General features: G+C 48.1%; 1 protein-coding gene across 2 annotated transcripts in view; it reads right to left on the bottom strand.

Moving 5' to 3' along the window:
• Positions 1 to 158: 158 nt before the first annotated feature.
• Positions 159 to 16,470, bottom strand: part of ABRAXAS1 (abraxas 1, BRCA1 A complex subunit) — a 144,440-nt gene continuing 128,128 nt past the window's right edge. For both annotated transcript variants that reach the window (XM_040417999.1, XM_040417998.1), the window contains exons 7-9: positions 10,563 to 10,647; positions 2,733 to 2,841; positions 159 to 708 (exon numbers count right to left, since the gene is read on the bottom strand). In XM_040417999.1, coding sequence (XP_040273933.1) covers positions 314 to 708; positions 2,733 to 2,841; positions 10,563 to 10,647 — 589 coding nt within the window. In that variant the 3' untranslated portion in view covers positions 159 to 313. The remainder of the gene's footprint in view (positions 709 to 2,732; positions 2,842 to 10,562; positions 10,648 to 16,470) is intronic.

Here is a 16,470-nt window from a genome sequence, read left to right as displayed (position 1 = left end):
GATTGGACTAAATGGTGATGCGTCTCTTGGGAACACGTCACTGCTGAGGCCAGTCATTGCCCAGCTGTAAGTAACCATGTGAGTAGGATTCTTGTATTAGCTCATACATGATCGGGGGCACGTTTTTACGAAAACGAAAGCAAAGAATGAAACCCATGAAAAGACCAATCACTTCAGTATATTTGAACAAACCGGATAACCCTATTGCAACAAGAACATGTGATGTGCATAAAAGAAATACAAAACCTGCAATGTAAGAACAAAGATGAGTTCACATCTCATGACCCGAACAGTCCCACTTCTTACTAGATCTCTAAAATGTCGGGGAATGTGAACCGGTCCAGTCCATTTTCAGGCGCTCAGAGTCGTCGGTTTCTGTGCCACTGTTGAACAGTACTCTGTCATCCGCGCTACTGCTCTGTTGTGTGGCTCCTCTTGTCCTCATTCTCAGCACACTAGCCTTCCTTTTTTTACTTGCTCTTTTTTGCTTGCCTGCTTTCTGCATAGACACTTCGATAAGGTCACTTGGTTGAGTTTTTAAGGTAAGATTAGTCAGGTCACAGAGGTTATGGCTGACATCACAGATGTGAGGTATAGTCTCTCCATTCAGAGTGAGAGAGAAGGACTGGAGAACAGGAGAATGAGGGAAGAACTTGCGGAAGGCCTGACACAGGAACAGATTTGTTTCAGGACTTGCAGAAGTTGTCTCTAAAATAAAAAGGCAAGATATTCTGTTACTAGAGCAGGAGCTGCAAATACCATTAGGACTTCCATCCTTAACATGGCGTTATGCTAGATCCCGCATCTTTATAATGGGGTCTATCAGGACAAGAACAGCAGTGCAGATGACGCAGTTTTTTAATCCTTTAACCCTTTCCCGACTGCTCAATGTAAATTTACGTCAGTGGTCGTGCAGTTAAAAATGGCGCCTGCTCACAAGCACAGCAGGTGCCATAGCAGTCGGGTGCCCGCTGTTTTAAACAGCAGGCACCTAAGACTAATGTATGCGCACACATTTAACCTCTCAGATACCCTAGTCGAAATCTGACCATGGCATCTGAAAAGTTAAAGACTGGGAGTGTGCGCTCTGGCTTCCCCGGCAAGGATTGGGGGAGCCAGATGTAGTGTGCAGCAGCCCCTATACTCAGGAGTGGTACAGGGCTGCCACACATTCGTTCCTTTGGAGAGCCTGCCTGTGGCTGGGCTCCATAGGAACACAGTAATTCTGATAGACTCCAATGCGTTCCCCCCCAAGATGAAAATGCATAAATAATAAAAATCATGGGCATTGTGTGCAAAAACGCCGTACTATTAAAATATAAAGATAATTACCCCATACGGCAAAACGAAAAAAAAAATAATAATTTGCCTTTTTGGGGCGCTTCTCTCACAAAAAAACTGAATAAAAAGGGATCAAAAAGTCACATACTCCAGAATGGTATCCATGAAAAGTACAGATTGTACAGCAAAAAATGAGCGCCCCCCCCAAATCTCAGCTCCGTATACATAAAAATAAAAACATGGGGGTTAGAATATGGTAATGCAAAAGAAAAATTATTATTTTTTCAAAAGTAAAAAAATAATAATTCTGTATTAAAATGCAATAAAAACTATACATGTGTGGTATCTTTGTAATCATAATGACCCGGAAAATAAATGTTTTACCACATAGGAAATGGTGTTAAAAAAAAAACCTAAAACTGGAGGAATTTTATAATTCCACCCCATTTGGAATTTTCTTCGCACCACATTGTATGCAACTGTAAATGGCGCCATTAGAAAGTACATCTTTTCCCACAAAAAACAAGCCCTCATACGGCTATATCAGTGATGGCTAACCTCCGGCACTCCAGCTGTGGTAAAACTATGACTCCAAAGATGCACACTTGCTTGGCTGTTCTCAGAACACCATAGAAACGAATGAAGCATGTTGGGAGTGCCAGAGGTTAGCCATCACTGGGCTATATGAATAAAAATAAAATAAATAAAAGTTATTGCTTTGGGAGGCCTGGGAGTAAAAAATGAAAACAAAGTCACCCGTTCTTGAAAGGGAAAAGATAATGAATTTGACAGTGTACACAACAGCTGACCAAAACTCACTGCTACTCTCCCCTCCCTCGTCTTGACACACAGGAAATAGCTTGGACTGACCACTGTGGTCACCCATTAATTGGCCACACGGGCAGTCCAGGACATTTTCTGTGTGTGTGAAGCAGCGTTAGAAATATTGTCAAAATTGTTTAAAAATATTCATTACTTTACCAATCCTCTGCTGTTCTATGTATTCCCTGTATTAAAGAATTCCTCTTTAAAGGGAACCTGTCACCGGGATTTTGTGTATAGAGCTGAGGACATGGGTTGCTAGATGGCCGCTAGCACATCCGCAATACCCAGTCCCCATAGCTCTGTGTGCTTTTATTGTGTATAAAAACCGATTTGATACATATGCAAATTAACCTGAGAGGAGTCAGAGCTTGAAAATATAACTCTTCTATGGTCACACAAGTAAGATATGACTCTTATGTTAATTTGCATATGTATCAAATCGTTTTTTATACACAATAAAAGCACACAGAGCTATGGGGACTGGATATTGCGGATGTGCTACCAGCCATCTAGCAACCCATGTCCTCAGCTCTATACACAAAATCCTGGTGACAGGTTCCCCTTTAAATACATAAGTTAGCCATTGCAAAATCACAAAATTGGGAAAACAATTTAAATAATGATACCCTCTTTATGAAGCTGCCGTTTCTCAGCTATTTGCATCTTCAGCTGGTTAACTTGCTGTAAGAGTTTTTCTACAGAACATTCACTTTCTGTCACACGACTGCAAGTTTCCTGGGGAAAGGATCACAAAAAAGATCACTGGGCTACAAATATTTTTTTTATTATTTTATAATGCATTTGCCTGCAGCAGGAGACCCCCAGTGACCAACGGGGCTGGAATGGAACCCAAGGCCTCCTGCACAAGACTATATTCACTTTGCGGTCTGCAATTGTGGATCCACAAAATATGGATGCGCACCGTGTGTATCCCGCAATTTCTGCATGACTGCAAAACAGACAAGAATAGGACAGGTTCTATAATATGCGGCCCGGCCATTTTTTTCAGACCCAATGTGCAATCCGCAAAAAAATTAAAATTGGACATGGGCCAAAAATACGGTGATGTGCAGGTCTAATGCTAATGGTGAGCATTAGGGTTGAGCCAAGGGCGCTTGGCATCATAGATCCAAAGTCGCTTCGTTCAAAACTCCGTGTGAATGTTGTACGGAGACCTGTTTCTGTACAGCATTTCAAATGTGTGGGCTGCGCGGAGGTGAAATTTGTTACTTCGATTTTACAACTTAAAAACTATTTTAAAACAGCAATCCAAAATCAGCTTCGATACCGACTGGTACCTCTGTAACAGAGCGGCTTTTTAAAATGGTTTTCTCGCCCATATTCCTTGGGGGACACAGGAAACCATGGGTATAGCTCTGCTCCCTAGGAGGCGTGACACTAAGTGAAAGCTGTAAGCCCCTCCTCCATCAGCTATACCCTTCAGCCTGGAGAGAGAGACTGCCAGTTTTTGCTTAGTGTCCAAGGAGGCAAGACACTCCCTGCTTAGGCAGGGTTGCTTACCTATAATTTTTTATTTTTTGCGTTATTTGTTTTTAATTCGGTTTTTTTCTACTTGCAGGGACAACAGAGGCGCACTAGACCCCTCTGTTTCTCCCGGGGTTGAGTTGCGCCAGTGCCGGTAATGCCGCACTGCCGCCTCCCCCACAGAAGACAAGGTGGACCAGGGCAGCCTCGCTCCCCTGCTTCCCGCCAGCTCAAGGGTCGCCCGCACGCAAGTCCCTCCCCCGGCTTCCTGCCACCGCGGTGCCAGTAGCTGAAGGGGTGACCCTGCTGGATGGATTGAGGGTGAAGACAGCGGATGGTGAGAGTGGCTGCTCCAGCCCCCCCCCCCTTTCCCTCCCTCCCACCGCTGCTACATCTACGCTTGAAAACTTAAGCGTTTTTTCCATCATCGACTCCCCCCCCCCCCCCCCCCCCTTCCATGGGCATATCCGGGCATCATTTGGGGGGGACTTCTGTCTTCTCCAGCGGCAGGGGCACGAGGCCGTCTGCCACATCCAGGCGCGGCGGGGGCCGCTTACTTGGCGCGAACGGCGCCATTTTAGCTTGGCCGGCACTTCATCTTTCTCGGGAGTTAAATCATTTTGCCGCGCGCGCGCGGCTCTGCCTTCCCCTTCAGCGCGGCAGGGGGGGGCGGAGCTTCCTACAGTGCTCCGCTGCTTCCTGTTTCGTCGGGCTCCACATCTCTAGTGCTGCGTGGAATCCTCTCTGCCGTTTGATCCTGAAGCTCTTCATCTCCGTGCCTGCTGCCACTCCTCCACAGCCTCCTTCAGTCTGCCCTTGCTGCTGCTTGCGCTGTCCGCGGGTCTGGTAGGACTGTTAACCCCCTCTGTGCCACCAGTACTGCTGCTTGGGTGTAATCCCCCTTTAAGTGCAACATTTTTTTCACCATGTCAGACCCTTCTGCAGCCGCCAAGCCTTGGTACCATGCCTGTACCGCTTGCAGGGAACCCTTTCTCCGGGGGCAGTCTGATCCGCACTGTCCTGCATGCCGAGCTCCACCGCAGCCTCAGTCGCCTGCTGTGTCGCTCCCTGCTTCCTCTGACCCGCCTGACTGGGCTAGATCCCTGTCCCAGGCCGTGGAAAGCCTCACCCACGTCGTGGGCCGCCTACCCCGCAGGATGCCACTCTTACTGTCGCACCCTCCGGGTCCACCGCTTCTGCCGCTGCGGCGGGTTCACCCTCTCTTAGTGACCCTTCCCGAGCTAGACACTCTCAGAAGCATTTTAGAGTAGAGCGAGCCTCCTCCTCGGATGCCTCTCTCTCTCCGCCACGCGTGCGCACTCAGACGGGCCTCTCCAAAGGATTCGCTCTCTGAAGGTGAATTGGCGGCTTCGGATTTGGAAATGGACTCGGCCCTGCCGTCCAAGCTAGCCTCAGCGATGTGTCAACTCATCTCTGATATTCGTGACACCTTTAAGGTGCAAGATGACCCCCCTAGCTCTGACGCAGCTAGCGTCTCCTTTATCAGACCCAGGCAGGCCTCCAAAGTCTTTCCAATCCACTCTGATTTCTCTTCCGTGGTGTCTAAGGCTTGGGCTCGCCCGGACGCCCGTTTTGTCAATCCCAAGAAGTTGGATATTTGCTATCCTTTTCCAGCCGATGTCGTGGCCACCTGGTCGTCCCCACCCAAGGTGGACCCCCCTGTGGCCCGTCTGTCAAAGAACACGGCCATCCCTGTTCCCGACGGGTCCTCTCTTCAGTCAGCGGAGGACCGTCGCATGGAGACCCTTTCCAAGGGCATTTTTGCTGCCTCCGGTTCGGCCCTCAGACCGGTTTTTGCCTCTGCCTGGGCAGGTAAAGCAATCTCTGCTTGGGGTGTGCAGCTGGAACAGGAGTTGGACTCGGACGTTCCCATCCAGGACCTACGTTCCTTGGCCCAGCTTATTGTTCGGGCTGGGAATTTTGTTTGTGAGGCCTCCCTTGATGCGGGAGCCCTTATAGCACGCTCCTCCGCCCTGGCAGTTTCCGTCAGGAGGGAACTCTGGCTGAAGGTTTGGAAAGCGGACGCTGCCTCCAAACGTTCCTTGGCGGGGCTACCTTTTGCGGGTTCCCGCCTTTTCGGGGTCCGCCTAGACGAGCTTATTTCGGAGGCCACGGGTGGTAAAAGCACCCATCTTCCTCAACCCCAAGCCAGGGGCGCCCCCCGCGGACGCCCTGGCGCGTCTCGTTTTCGGTCCTCCCGCAGGACCTCTGGGGCTTCCCCCGCAGCTGCCGCTTCGGCCCCTCCCCAGGATAAGCGTAGGAAGCCGTTTTTTCGGGCGCAGGCCGCAGGCTGCCCGCACACCCGCAGCAAAGCAGTCCTCTGCCTGAAGGTGCCGGCTCCTCCTTTTCAGGGACGTCTGGATGGCTCACGTCTCCGACGCCTGGGCTCTCGAAATTGTGTCTTCTGGATACAAAATCGAATTCGCGTCCTTCCCTCCAGATCGGTTCTTTCGCTCCCGCCCGCCGCGGGACCCGAAAAGCGCGGCTGCGTAAGCCTTACTGGACAGGGGGGTGATTACCCCCGTTCCTCTAGAGGAAAGGTTCCAAGGGTTCTATTCGAACCTCTTTGTAGTTCCCAAGAAGGGAGGTTCGGTGCGGCCCATTTTGGACCTCAAAAGGCTCAACCGTTTTCTCCTCCTTCGACGGTTTCGGATGGAGTCCCTCCGTTCCGCGGTGGCGTCCCTGGAGCGGGGAGATTTCATGTCTTCCATCGATATACAGGATGCCTACCTCCATGTTCCGGTAGCCCGGTGTCACCATCGCTTCCTCCGATTCGCCGTGGGGGACCTTCACTTCCAATTTGTCGCCCTTCCCTTTGGGCTGGCAACAGCCCCCCGGGTGTTCACCAAGGTCCTGGCTCCGGTTTTGGCCTTACTCCGCTCCAGGGGTGTTTTTCTGCTACCGTACTTGGACGATATCCTCATCAAGGCTCCGTCCCTTTCTCAAGCGGTTGCCAGCGTGGATCTCACTCTAGAGACTCTGGCGAGGTTCGGTTGGGTCATCAACTTCCCCAAGTCCTCCCTTCCCCCCTCCAGACAACTGGTCTTCCTGGGAATGCTTTTAGACACGGGAGCGGCGGAGGTACGTCTTCCCTCGGAAAAACGACTGACCCTCCGTCGGGCGATTCGGGGTCTCCTTCTCCACCGTCGACCGTCCTTCCGCTTCTGCATGCGGGTCTTGGGGCAGATGGTTGCCTGCTTCGAGGCGATCCCATTTGCGCAGTTTCACTCCCGCCCTCTCCAACGGGCGATCCTCTCCTCCTGGGACAAATCGCCGGAGTCTCTGGACCATCCCTTCCATCTATCGCCTCCGGTGCGGTCATCTCTCCGCTGGTGGTTACAGTCCCCTCTTCTGGGCAAGTCCTTTCTGCCGCTCAACTGGTTGGTAGTTACAACCGATGCCAGTCTCTTGGGCTGGGGCGGCGTGTTTCCTCCCCGATCCGTCCAGGGCACTTGGTCTCCATCGGAGTCCAAACTCTCGATCAATGTCCTGGAGCTGAGAGCGGCCCTTCTGTCTCTGCGACACTGGACTCATCTGCTGAAGGGTCATCCAGTTCGTGTGCAATCGGACAACGCCACGGCTGTGGCGTACATAAACCACCAGGGGGGCACTCGCAGCGCTGCAGCGATGCGGGAGGTCACCAGCATTCTCCGTTGGGCGGAAGCCCACGTCCCGGCTCTATCTGCAATTTTTATTCCAGGGGTGGACAATTGGGCGGCGGACTTCCTCAGTCGCACCACCGTCGACCCCGGCGAGTGGTCTCTTCACCCGGAGGTGTTCGAGGCCATTGGCCTTCGTTGGGGCATGCCGGACGTGGACCTCATGGCCTCCAAGTTCAATCACAAGGTCCCCACCTATCTGTCCAGGGCCAGGGATCCGGGAGCTTGCGGAGCAGACGCCCTCGTTCTTCCTTGGCGAGACTTCGCGCGTCCATACATATTCCCTCCCATCCCACTCCTGCCCAAGGTCCTTCGAAAGATCGCGGCGGAAGGCGTCTCGGTGATTCTGGTCGCTCCGGACTGGCCCCGCCGGTCTTGGTACGCCGACCTCATGCTGCTCCTGGCAGACGCGCCCTGGCCGCTGCCCGCCAGGGAAGATCTTCTCTCTCAGGGACCGATCTTCCACCCGCGTTTAAGGTCCCTACGTTTGACGGCGTGGTTGTTGAGACCACCGTCCTGACACGTAGGGGTTTTTCTGCGGACGTCGTCCGCACCATGATCCGCGCCCGTAAGCCGTCCTCTTCTAGGATCTATTATAGGACCTGGAGGACCTATTTGGGGTTCTGTGCCGATCTGGGGATTCCTCCGCTCCGCTTTTCTCTCCCCACCGTTTTGTCCTTCCTTCAGAGTGGCCTTGCCCAAGGTCTGGGTCTTAGTTCTTTGAAGGGTCAGGTGTCTGCGCTGTCCATTTTGTTTCAGCGCCCACTGGCCCCCCTTGGTCCTGTCAAGACCTTCCTTCAGGGCGTGGCTCACGCGGTTCCTCCGTACCGCCCTGGGACCTGAACCTGGTTCTCTCAGCGCTCCAGGCTTCTCCTTTCGAGCCCCTGCAGACTGTTTCCTTGCGGCTTCTGTCCTGCAAGGTTATTTTCCTTGTAGCTGTCACCTCTCTTCGGAGGGTGTCCGAATTGGCTGCACTCTCCTGTCTGGAACCTTTCCTAGTGTTCCACCAGGACAAGGTGGTTCTTCGTCCGGTCCCTTCCTTCCTTCCTAAGGTGGTCTCCGCCTTTCATCTGAACGAGGACATCGTTCTCCCCTCTTTGTGTCCTTCCCCTTCCCACCCCCGGGAGAGGAAGCTTCATCGCCTGGACGTTGTCAGGGCGCTCAGGGTTTACCTGGAGGTAACCAGCCTTTTCAGGCGTACTGACTCGCTCTTTGTGGTTCCGGAGGGGTCGCGCAGAGGGATGGCGGCGTCCAAAGTTACTATCGCCCGTTTTGTCAAGATGGCTGTTACTGAGGCTTATCTCGCCAAGGGCAAGGTTCCGCCCCTTGGTGTTACCGCTCACTCCACTAGAGCGGTCGGGGCTTCCTGGGCTCAGAGGAATCGGGCTTCTACGGAGCAGATCTGCAAGGCGGCCACTTGGTCCTCCTTGCACACCTTCACCAAGTTCTACAGGGTGCATACTCATGCGTCGGCTGATGCTGCTTTAGGCCGTCTGGTGTTGCAGGCGGCAGTTGATTGATGCCTCTGGTGTTGGTCTAGTTTGTTCTGGTCCCTCCCTTCTGGGACTGCTCTGGAACGTCCCATGGTTTCCTGTGTCCCCCAAGGAATATGGGCGAGAAAAGGAGACTTTTGTATTACTTACCAGTAAAGTCTCTTTCTCGCTCTTCCTTGGGGGACACAGCACCCGCCCTTCATTTGGGTTTACAGTTGTGGTTCCGGCTTGGTTGCCCCCGTTGGGGCTTGACAGTTCTTTTTTCCGGTTGGTGGTTATCTTTCACTACTTGGACACGCAACTGGCAGTCTCTCTCTCCAGGCTGAAGGGTATAGCTGATGGAGGAGGGGCTTACAGCTTTCACTTAGTGTCACGCCTCCTAGGGAGCAGAGCTATACCCATGGTTTCCTGTGTCCCCCAAGGAAGAGCGAGAAAGAGACTTTACTGGTAAGTAATACAAAAGTCTCCTTTTCAAGTTGTATATTTGAAGTAACGAAGTACAAAAAAAAAAAGGAAAAAACTTTCTCCACATTTTTTTGCCAATAGCACAATGTGCAACTAAATTCATTATTTTTTTTTAAAGGCCATCTGTCAGCAGATTTGTACCTATGAGACTGGCTGACCTGTTCCATGTGCACTTGGCAGCTGAAGGCATCTGTGTTGGTCCCATGTTCATATGTGTCTGCATTGCTGAGAAAAACTGCATTCATATATGCAAATGAGCCTCTAGGAGCAATGGGGGCGTTAATGTTACACCTAAAGGCACAGCTCTCTGTACAACTGCTGCACCCTCTCCACTTTGATTTACAGGGCCAGGCAGTGTAAACGTAATCACGCCTGTCTGGCCCTGTCAATCAAAATGAAGAGGGCGTGGCAGTTGCAGAGAGAGCAGAGCCTCTAGGAGTAACAGTAACGCCCCCATTGCTTCTAGAGGCTCATTTGCATATAGTAAAACATCATTTTTCTCAGCAATTCAGGCACATATGACCATGGGACCAACACAGATGCCCTCAGCTGCCAAGCGCACATGGAACAGGTCAGCCGGTTTTATAGCTACAAATCTGCTGAGAGATGGCCTTTAATTATGTCTCCTTTCTGTAAAGGTCATTTTGATATATGGGATGTATTGGTTATGGTCGCTGGGGGCAGGGCTAGAAGCTGCAGTGTAGCAGCATTTTTTGTTTCTTTTACACTTTGTGCTCCCCATAAAATCATATAAATCCTTTGGGGGACATTTAACATAATTTTTGTATTTATTTATTGCAGATTTCCCCTGTAACTGAGGCAATACAGTCCCCGCAGCAGTTGTACAGGGCTACAGAATGTCCCTGCAGAGCGGATCTCGGGTCTGTTAAGAAATAGACACCCGGGTCCCAGTGATCACATGACTGCTGGGACTGGAGCAGGAAGTGGCATTGCCTCGCTGAGTGCTGTGTACAGAGCGATAGGGAAAACATCCCTGACTTCTCTACTGACAACGGTTAGCATGCAGCTGTAATCTCTGCAAGGAGGTTTAGAAACTTTTATAGTCAATGGGCGGTAGTATGGTTTGATGGGATTCCTATTCCCACATTGAAGCCTTTTCTACTGCAGTTTTCGAGCATGCAGCTTTTTTCAGTAAGTACAATGGACAACCTGTAATTCTCATTTCCTGAAAATATTTCTAAAAAAAAAAAAAAAGCCTCCAAAAACTACAGGAGGAATGTATGGCTGTTGATATTTTTTTGTACAGTGGTGGTAAGCATTTGTGCGCCTTATACATAACATAGAACACCCAAGAATCCGTATAGTACTGTACCTTCAGTTCCTCCTGTAGACTCGTGCACACAGCAGTGATTCTATTCACTTCCTTTAAAGTGCCATCTTCGTTAAAAAACTCAGCTCTATTCAAATACAGATATGATTCCATGTTAAAGGGGATATCCCAAAATTAATGTAGAAAATCGGACCTCATATAGTACATGACTATCTTTCTAACAAAGCTAGAACCAGCCCTGTACCTCCCATGGATCCAGAGATCTGCCCATTCATTGTCCAGCTAGGTTTATTTTAAGCTGGCAGCTTAGAGGGTGTGTCCTTTCTCAGGGGGCGTGTCTTGTAATTGTCACAGCTTCTAACAGAAGATATGGCTAGTGGCAGTGGAAGGATGGATCTGAGCATATGAGTCTATCTTAGCAAGGTGGACAGAGAGAAGGAAAACAACAAACAGCAGGTGGCGATATACATGTGCATTTTATTGAATAAATCACCAGCTATACTAAATGTTTAATTACATGCAGTTACTAAGTATTCAGATCCTGGTGCGGTTTTGATTTTTTTTTTTTTTTTTTTTTTTTGAGGGACAAACCCCATCCTCACCACCTCACGTAAATTTACATCAGTGGTCAGGACTAATATATGCGACTGATGATAACATCGATTGGTATCTATGAAAGAAGCAATCTGAGGATTGCTTGTAATAGCTCCCTATAGAAAATTCAAAAAAAGTCTATTTGCATAAAACTTTGGAATAATGTATGGAGCTCCAATAAGCTGAAGTTATTACTTTGCGAAGTCTCGTGGGACTTTGGGTAATAACTTTGTAAATTAATTTTTTTTTTTTAAATCAGATACATTTTTATTAATATTGTGTAAAAATAAATATCATTTTACAATATTCTTGTGTCATATATTATGTTCAACACAGTGCAAAAATACTCATTGTACAAAACAGGATAGTCAATAAACAGGATCCTTAACATAAAAATCCAACAACCAAACTCCCCTCCCCCCCCACCTAATGTGAGACCTTGTTGTGAGTAGATAAGCATAAACATGTGTAAGACCTATTTGTTTTAGTAACAGACCATGACATCCCCTATGCACTATAAAGCTTCAGCACACTAGGCGTAAATAAACACTATCAGCCCCATCTCTCCACTCCCGGGTTAGCCCGAGAAGATCCTCAGACTATTTTGCAAAGTAAGGCCTCTTTCACACTTGCGTTGTCCGGATCCGGCGTGTACTCCACTTGCCGGAATTACACGCCGGATCCGGAAAAACGCAAGTGTACTGAAAGCATTTGAAGACGGAACAGTCTTCCAAATGCATTCAGTGTTACTATGGCACCCAGGACGCTATTAACCCCTTAAGGACCGGGCTCATTTTCACCTTAAGGACCAGGCCATTTTTTGCAAATCTGACCAGTGTCACTTTAAGTGCTCATAACTTTAAAACGCTTTGACTTATCCAGGCCATTCTGAGATTGTTTTTTCGTCACATATTGTACTTCATGACACTGGTAAAATGAAGTCAAAAAAATAATTTTTTTTGCACAAAAAAATACCTAATTTACCAAAAATTTGAAAAAAATTTGCAAATTTCAAAGTTTCAGTTTCTCTACTTCTGTAATACATAGTAATACCCCAAAAAATTGTGATGACTTTACATTCCCCATATGTCTACTTTATGTTTGAATTGTTTTGGGAATGATATTTTATTTTTTGGGGATGTTATAAGGCTTAGAAGTTTAGAAGCAAATCTTGAAATTTTTCAGAAATTTACAAAAACTCAATTTTTAGCGACCAGTTCAGGTCTGAAGTCACTTTGCGAGGCTTACATAATAGAAACCACCCAAAAATGACCCCATCTAAGAAACTACACCCCTCAAGGTATTCAAAACTGATTTTGCATACATTGTTAACCCTTTAGGTGTTGCACAAGAGTTATTGGCAAATGGGGAGGAAATTTGAGAATTTCATATTTTTGTCAAATTTTTCATTTTAACCCATTTTTTCCACTAACAAAGCAAGGGTTAACAGCCAAACAAGATTGTATCTTTATTGCCCTGACTCTGCCGTTTACAGAAACACCCAATATGTGACCGTAAACTACTGTACGGCCACACAGCGGGGCGTAGAGTCAAAGGTGCGCCGTTTGGTTTTTGGAAGGCTGATTTTTATGGACTGGTTTTTTGACACCATGTCCCATTTGAAGCCCCCTGATGCACCCCTAGAGGAGAAACTCCCTAAAAGTGACCCCATCTAAGAAACTACACCCCTCAAGGTATTCAAAACTGATTTTACATACGTCGTTAACCCTTTAGGTGTTGCACAAGAGTTATTGGCAAATGGGGATGAAATTTGAGAATTTCATTTTTTTGCCTAATTTTCAATTTTAACCCATTTTTTCCACTAACAAAGCAAGGGTTAACAGCCAAACAAGATTGTATCTTTATTGCCCTGACTCTGCCGTTTACAGAAACACCCCATATGTGGCCGTAAACTACTGTACGGGCACACAGTAGGGCGTAGAGTGAAAGGTGCGCCGTTTGGTTTTTGGAAGCCAGATTTTGCTGGACTGGTTTTTTGACACCATGTCCCATTTGAAGCCCCCCTGATGCACCCCTAGATTAGAAATTCCATAAAAGTGACCCCATCTAAGAAACTACACCCCTCAAGCTATTCAAAACTGATTTTACAAACTTTGTTAACCCTTTAGGTGTTGCACAAGATTTAATGGAAAATAGAGACACAATTTCAAAATTTCACATTTTTGGCAGATTTTCCATTTTAATATTTTTTTTCCAGTTACAAAGCAAGGGTTAACAGCCAAACAAAACTCATTATTTATGGCCCTGATTCTGTAGTTTACAGAAACACCCCATATGTGGTCGTAAACCGCTGTACGGGCACACGGCAGGGCGCAGAAGGAAAGGAATTCCATACGGTTTTTGGAAGGCAGGTTTTGCTGGACTGTTTTTTTTGACACCATGTCCCATTTGAAGCCCCCCTGATGCACCCCTAGAGTAAAAACTCCAAAAAAGTGACTCCATTTTAGAAACTACGGGATAGGGTGGCAGTTTTGTTGGTACTAGTTTAGGGTACATATGATTTTTGGTTGCTCTATATTACACTTTTTGTGCGGCAAGGTAACAAGAAATAGCTTTTTTGGCACTTTTTTTTTTGTTATTTACAACATTCATCTGACAGGTTAGATCATGTGGTATTTTTATAGAGCAGGTTGTCGCGGACGCGGCGATACCTAATATGTATACATTTTTTTTTATTTATGTAAGTTTTATACAATAACTTCATTTTTAAAACCAAATAAATGTTTTAGTGTCTCCATAGTCTAAGAGCCATAGTTTTTTCAGCTTTTGGGCGATTATCTTGAGTAGGGTCTCATTTTTTGCGGGATGAGATGACGGTTTGATTGGTACTATTTTGGCGTACATGCGACTTTTTTGATCACTTTTATTACCTTTTTTGGGAAGTAAGGTGGGCAAAATTTCAATTTTCTCAGTTTTTATTTTTTTATTTTTATGGCGTTCACCGTGCGGGGAAAGTAACATGACCATTTTATAGATCAGGTCGTTACGGACGCGGCGATACCTAATATGTGTAGTTTATTTTATTTTTTTTATTTTTATTCAGTGATAAATGTTTTTTTTTTATCTTAACTTTTTTCACTTTTTTTTACATTTTTTTGACCCAGACCCACTTGGTTCTTGAAGATCCAGTGGGTCTGGTGTCTGTATAATACAGTACAGAACAATATATATTGTTCTGTACTGTATTTTACTTACACTGAACAGATCTGTGCTTTTAGCACAGATCTGTTCAGCACCATGGACAGCAGGATGCCTGAGCAAGCGTCCTGTTGCCATGGGAACCCTCCCCGTCTGCTCAGAACTTCGCAGACGGGGAAGGGTAAGCACGGGGCTGAGGGGGGCTCTCTCCCTCTCCATCGGGGGGCTGCAAAGGCACAGCAGCCCCCCGATGGAGAGGGAGGGAGCTCCCTGACCGATGACAGTTAACTTTTTCCATACAGCGGTCCGTACGGACCGCGGTATGGAAAGGGTTAAACGGCTGACATCTTCACAGATGTCAGCCGTTTATACCAGGGTGCCAGCAATGTGCTGGCACCCTGGTACAACCACTAGAAGCCAACGATCGTTCATGGGGAGGCGGGCGGGGGATCGCGATCCCGCCTGCCGCACCGCCCGCCTCCCGCAACGCCCCCACCACCTGCGACACCCCCCCCTCCGGCATAAAATCGTGCAGGGGTGCAGGGGGGGGTGAAAAATATTTATTTTAGCCACTCTAAAGTTTCTGATCCCCGCGGTCAGGGACCGCGGCGATCAGAAACTGCAAAAAGCGCAGCAAACCGCAGGTCTGAATTGACCTGTGGTTTGCTGCGATCGCCGATACGGGGGGGTCAAATGACCCCCCCCCTGCATTGTTACGGGATGCCGGCTGAATGATTTCAGCCGAAATCCCGTTCCAATTAACCCCTGGGGCGCCGGAATACAGATTTTAAGTCAGGACGTACCGGTACGTCCTGGGTCCTTAAGGACTCGGGAAATAGGGCGTACCGGTACGTCCTAGGTCCTTAAGGGGTTAAAGTCCTGGTTGCCATAGTAGGAGCGGGGGAGCGGTATACTTACAGTCCGTGCGGCTCCCGGGGCGCTCCAGAATGACATCAGAGCGCCCCATGCGCATGGATGACGTGATCCATACGATCACATGATCCATGCGCTTGGGGCGCCCTGACGTCACTCTGGAGCGCCCCGGGAGCCGCACGGACGGTAAGTATACTGCTCCCCCGCTCCCCACTACACTTTACCATGGCTGCCAGGACTTTAGCGTCCCGGCAGCCATGGTAACCACTCTGAAAAAGCTAAATGTCGGCTCCGGCAATGCGCCGAAACGACGTTTAGCTTAAGGCCGGATCCGGATCAATGCCTTTCAATGGGCATTAATTCCAGATCCGGCCTTGCGGCAAGTGTTCCGGATTTTTGGCCGGAGCAAAAAGCGCAGCATGCTGCGGTATTTTCTCCGGCCAAAAAACTTTCCGTTCCGGAACTGAAGACATCCTGATGCATCCTGAACGGATTTCTCTCCATTCAGAATGCATTAGGATAATCCTGATCAGGATTCTTCCGGCATAGAGCCCCGACGATGGAACTCTATGCCGGAAGACAATAACGCAAGTGTGAAAGAGCCCTTAGCCATGTACTACAAACTCCAGATCTGTCAATCCAGGGGCCCCAAACAGTATCAAATTTCGACATGCAATTACGCTTCATATATACTCCTCTTTCCAATCTTATGACGTTGATCCAGGGAGTTATTCTGATTGCCTGATTGGAGTCGGGAAGGAATTTTTTTATTCCCCTAAAGTGAGGAAAATTGGCTTCTACCTCACAGGGTTTTTTTGCCTTCCTCTGGATCAACTTGCAGGATGACAGGCCGAACTGGATGGACAAATGTCTTTTTTCGGCCTTATGTACTATGTTACTATGACTGGATTAATTCTGGTAATGAATTCCGATATGCTTGGGGGAAGCGGCTGTATCCATTTAGCAGCCAGGGTTTTGCGTGCCTGATATAAGATTCTATTGATGTAAATTAATTTCTACTGTAGAAAACCTTGGTACTTCAATGGTGCTGAGCGCGATACAAAGTACCGTCCCTATACAATTGTACGGCTTTGTGCTTAGTAACCTGCGAGAAGGCCGCCTGAGTGTCGGTGACTTCTTAAACAAATGATCGGCGAGGGTCCAAGGTGTCGGACCCCACCATTCAGATACTAATGACCTATTCTGAAGATAGGTCATCAGTATCAAAATCTCGGAAAACCCCTTTAAACAAAAAATTGCCGCTAGGGAATGCACATTCATTTTGGATAATAGCAGTTTTCTTTTATAATGACCACACAAGCCT

This window comes from Bufo bufo, chromosome 2, assembly GCF_905171765.1.
Source record: "Bufo bufo chromosome 2, aBufBuf1.1, whole genome shotgun sequence".
In the NCBI taxonomy this organism is placed as follows: domain Eukaryota; kingdom Metazoa; phylum Chordata; class Amphibia; order Anura; family Bufonidae; genus Bufo; species Bufo bufo.
Note: the sequence above shows the minus strand (reverse complement) of the source record. Positions and strands in the feature narration are given on the sequence as shown.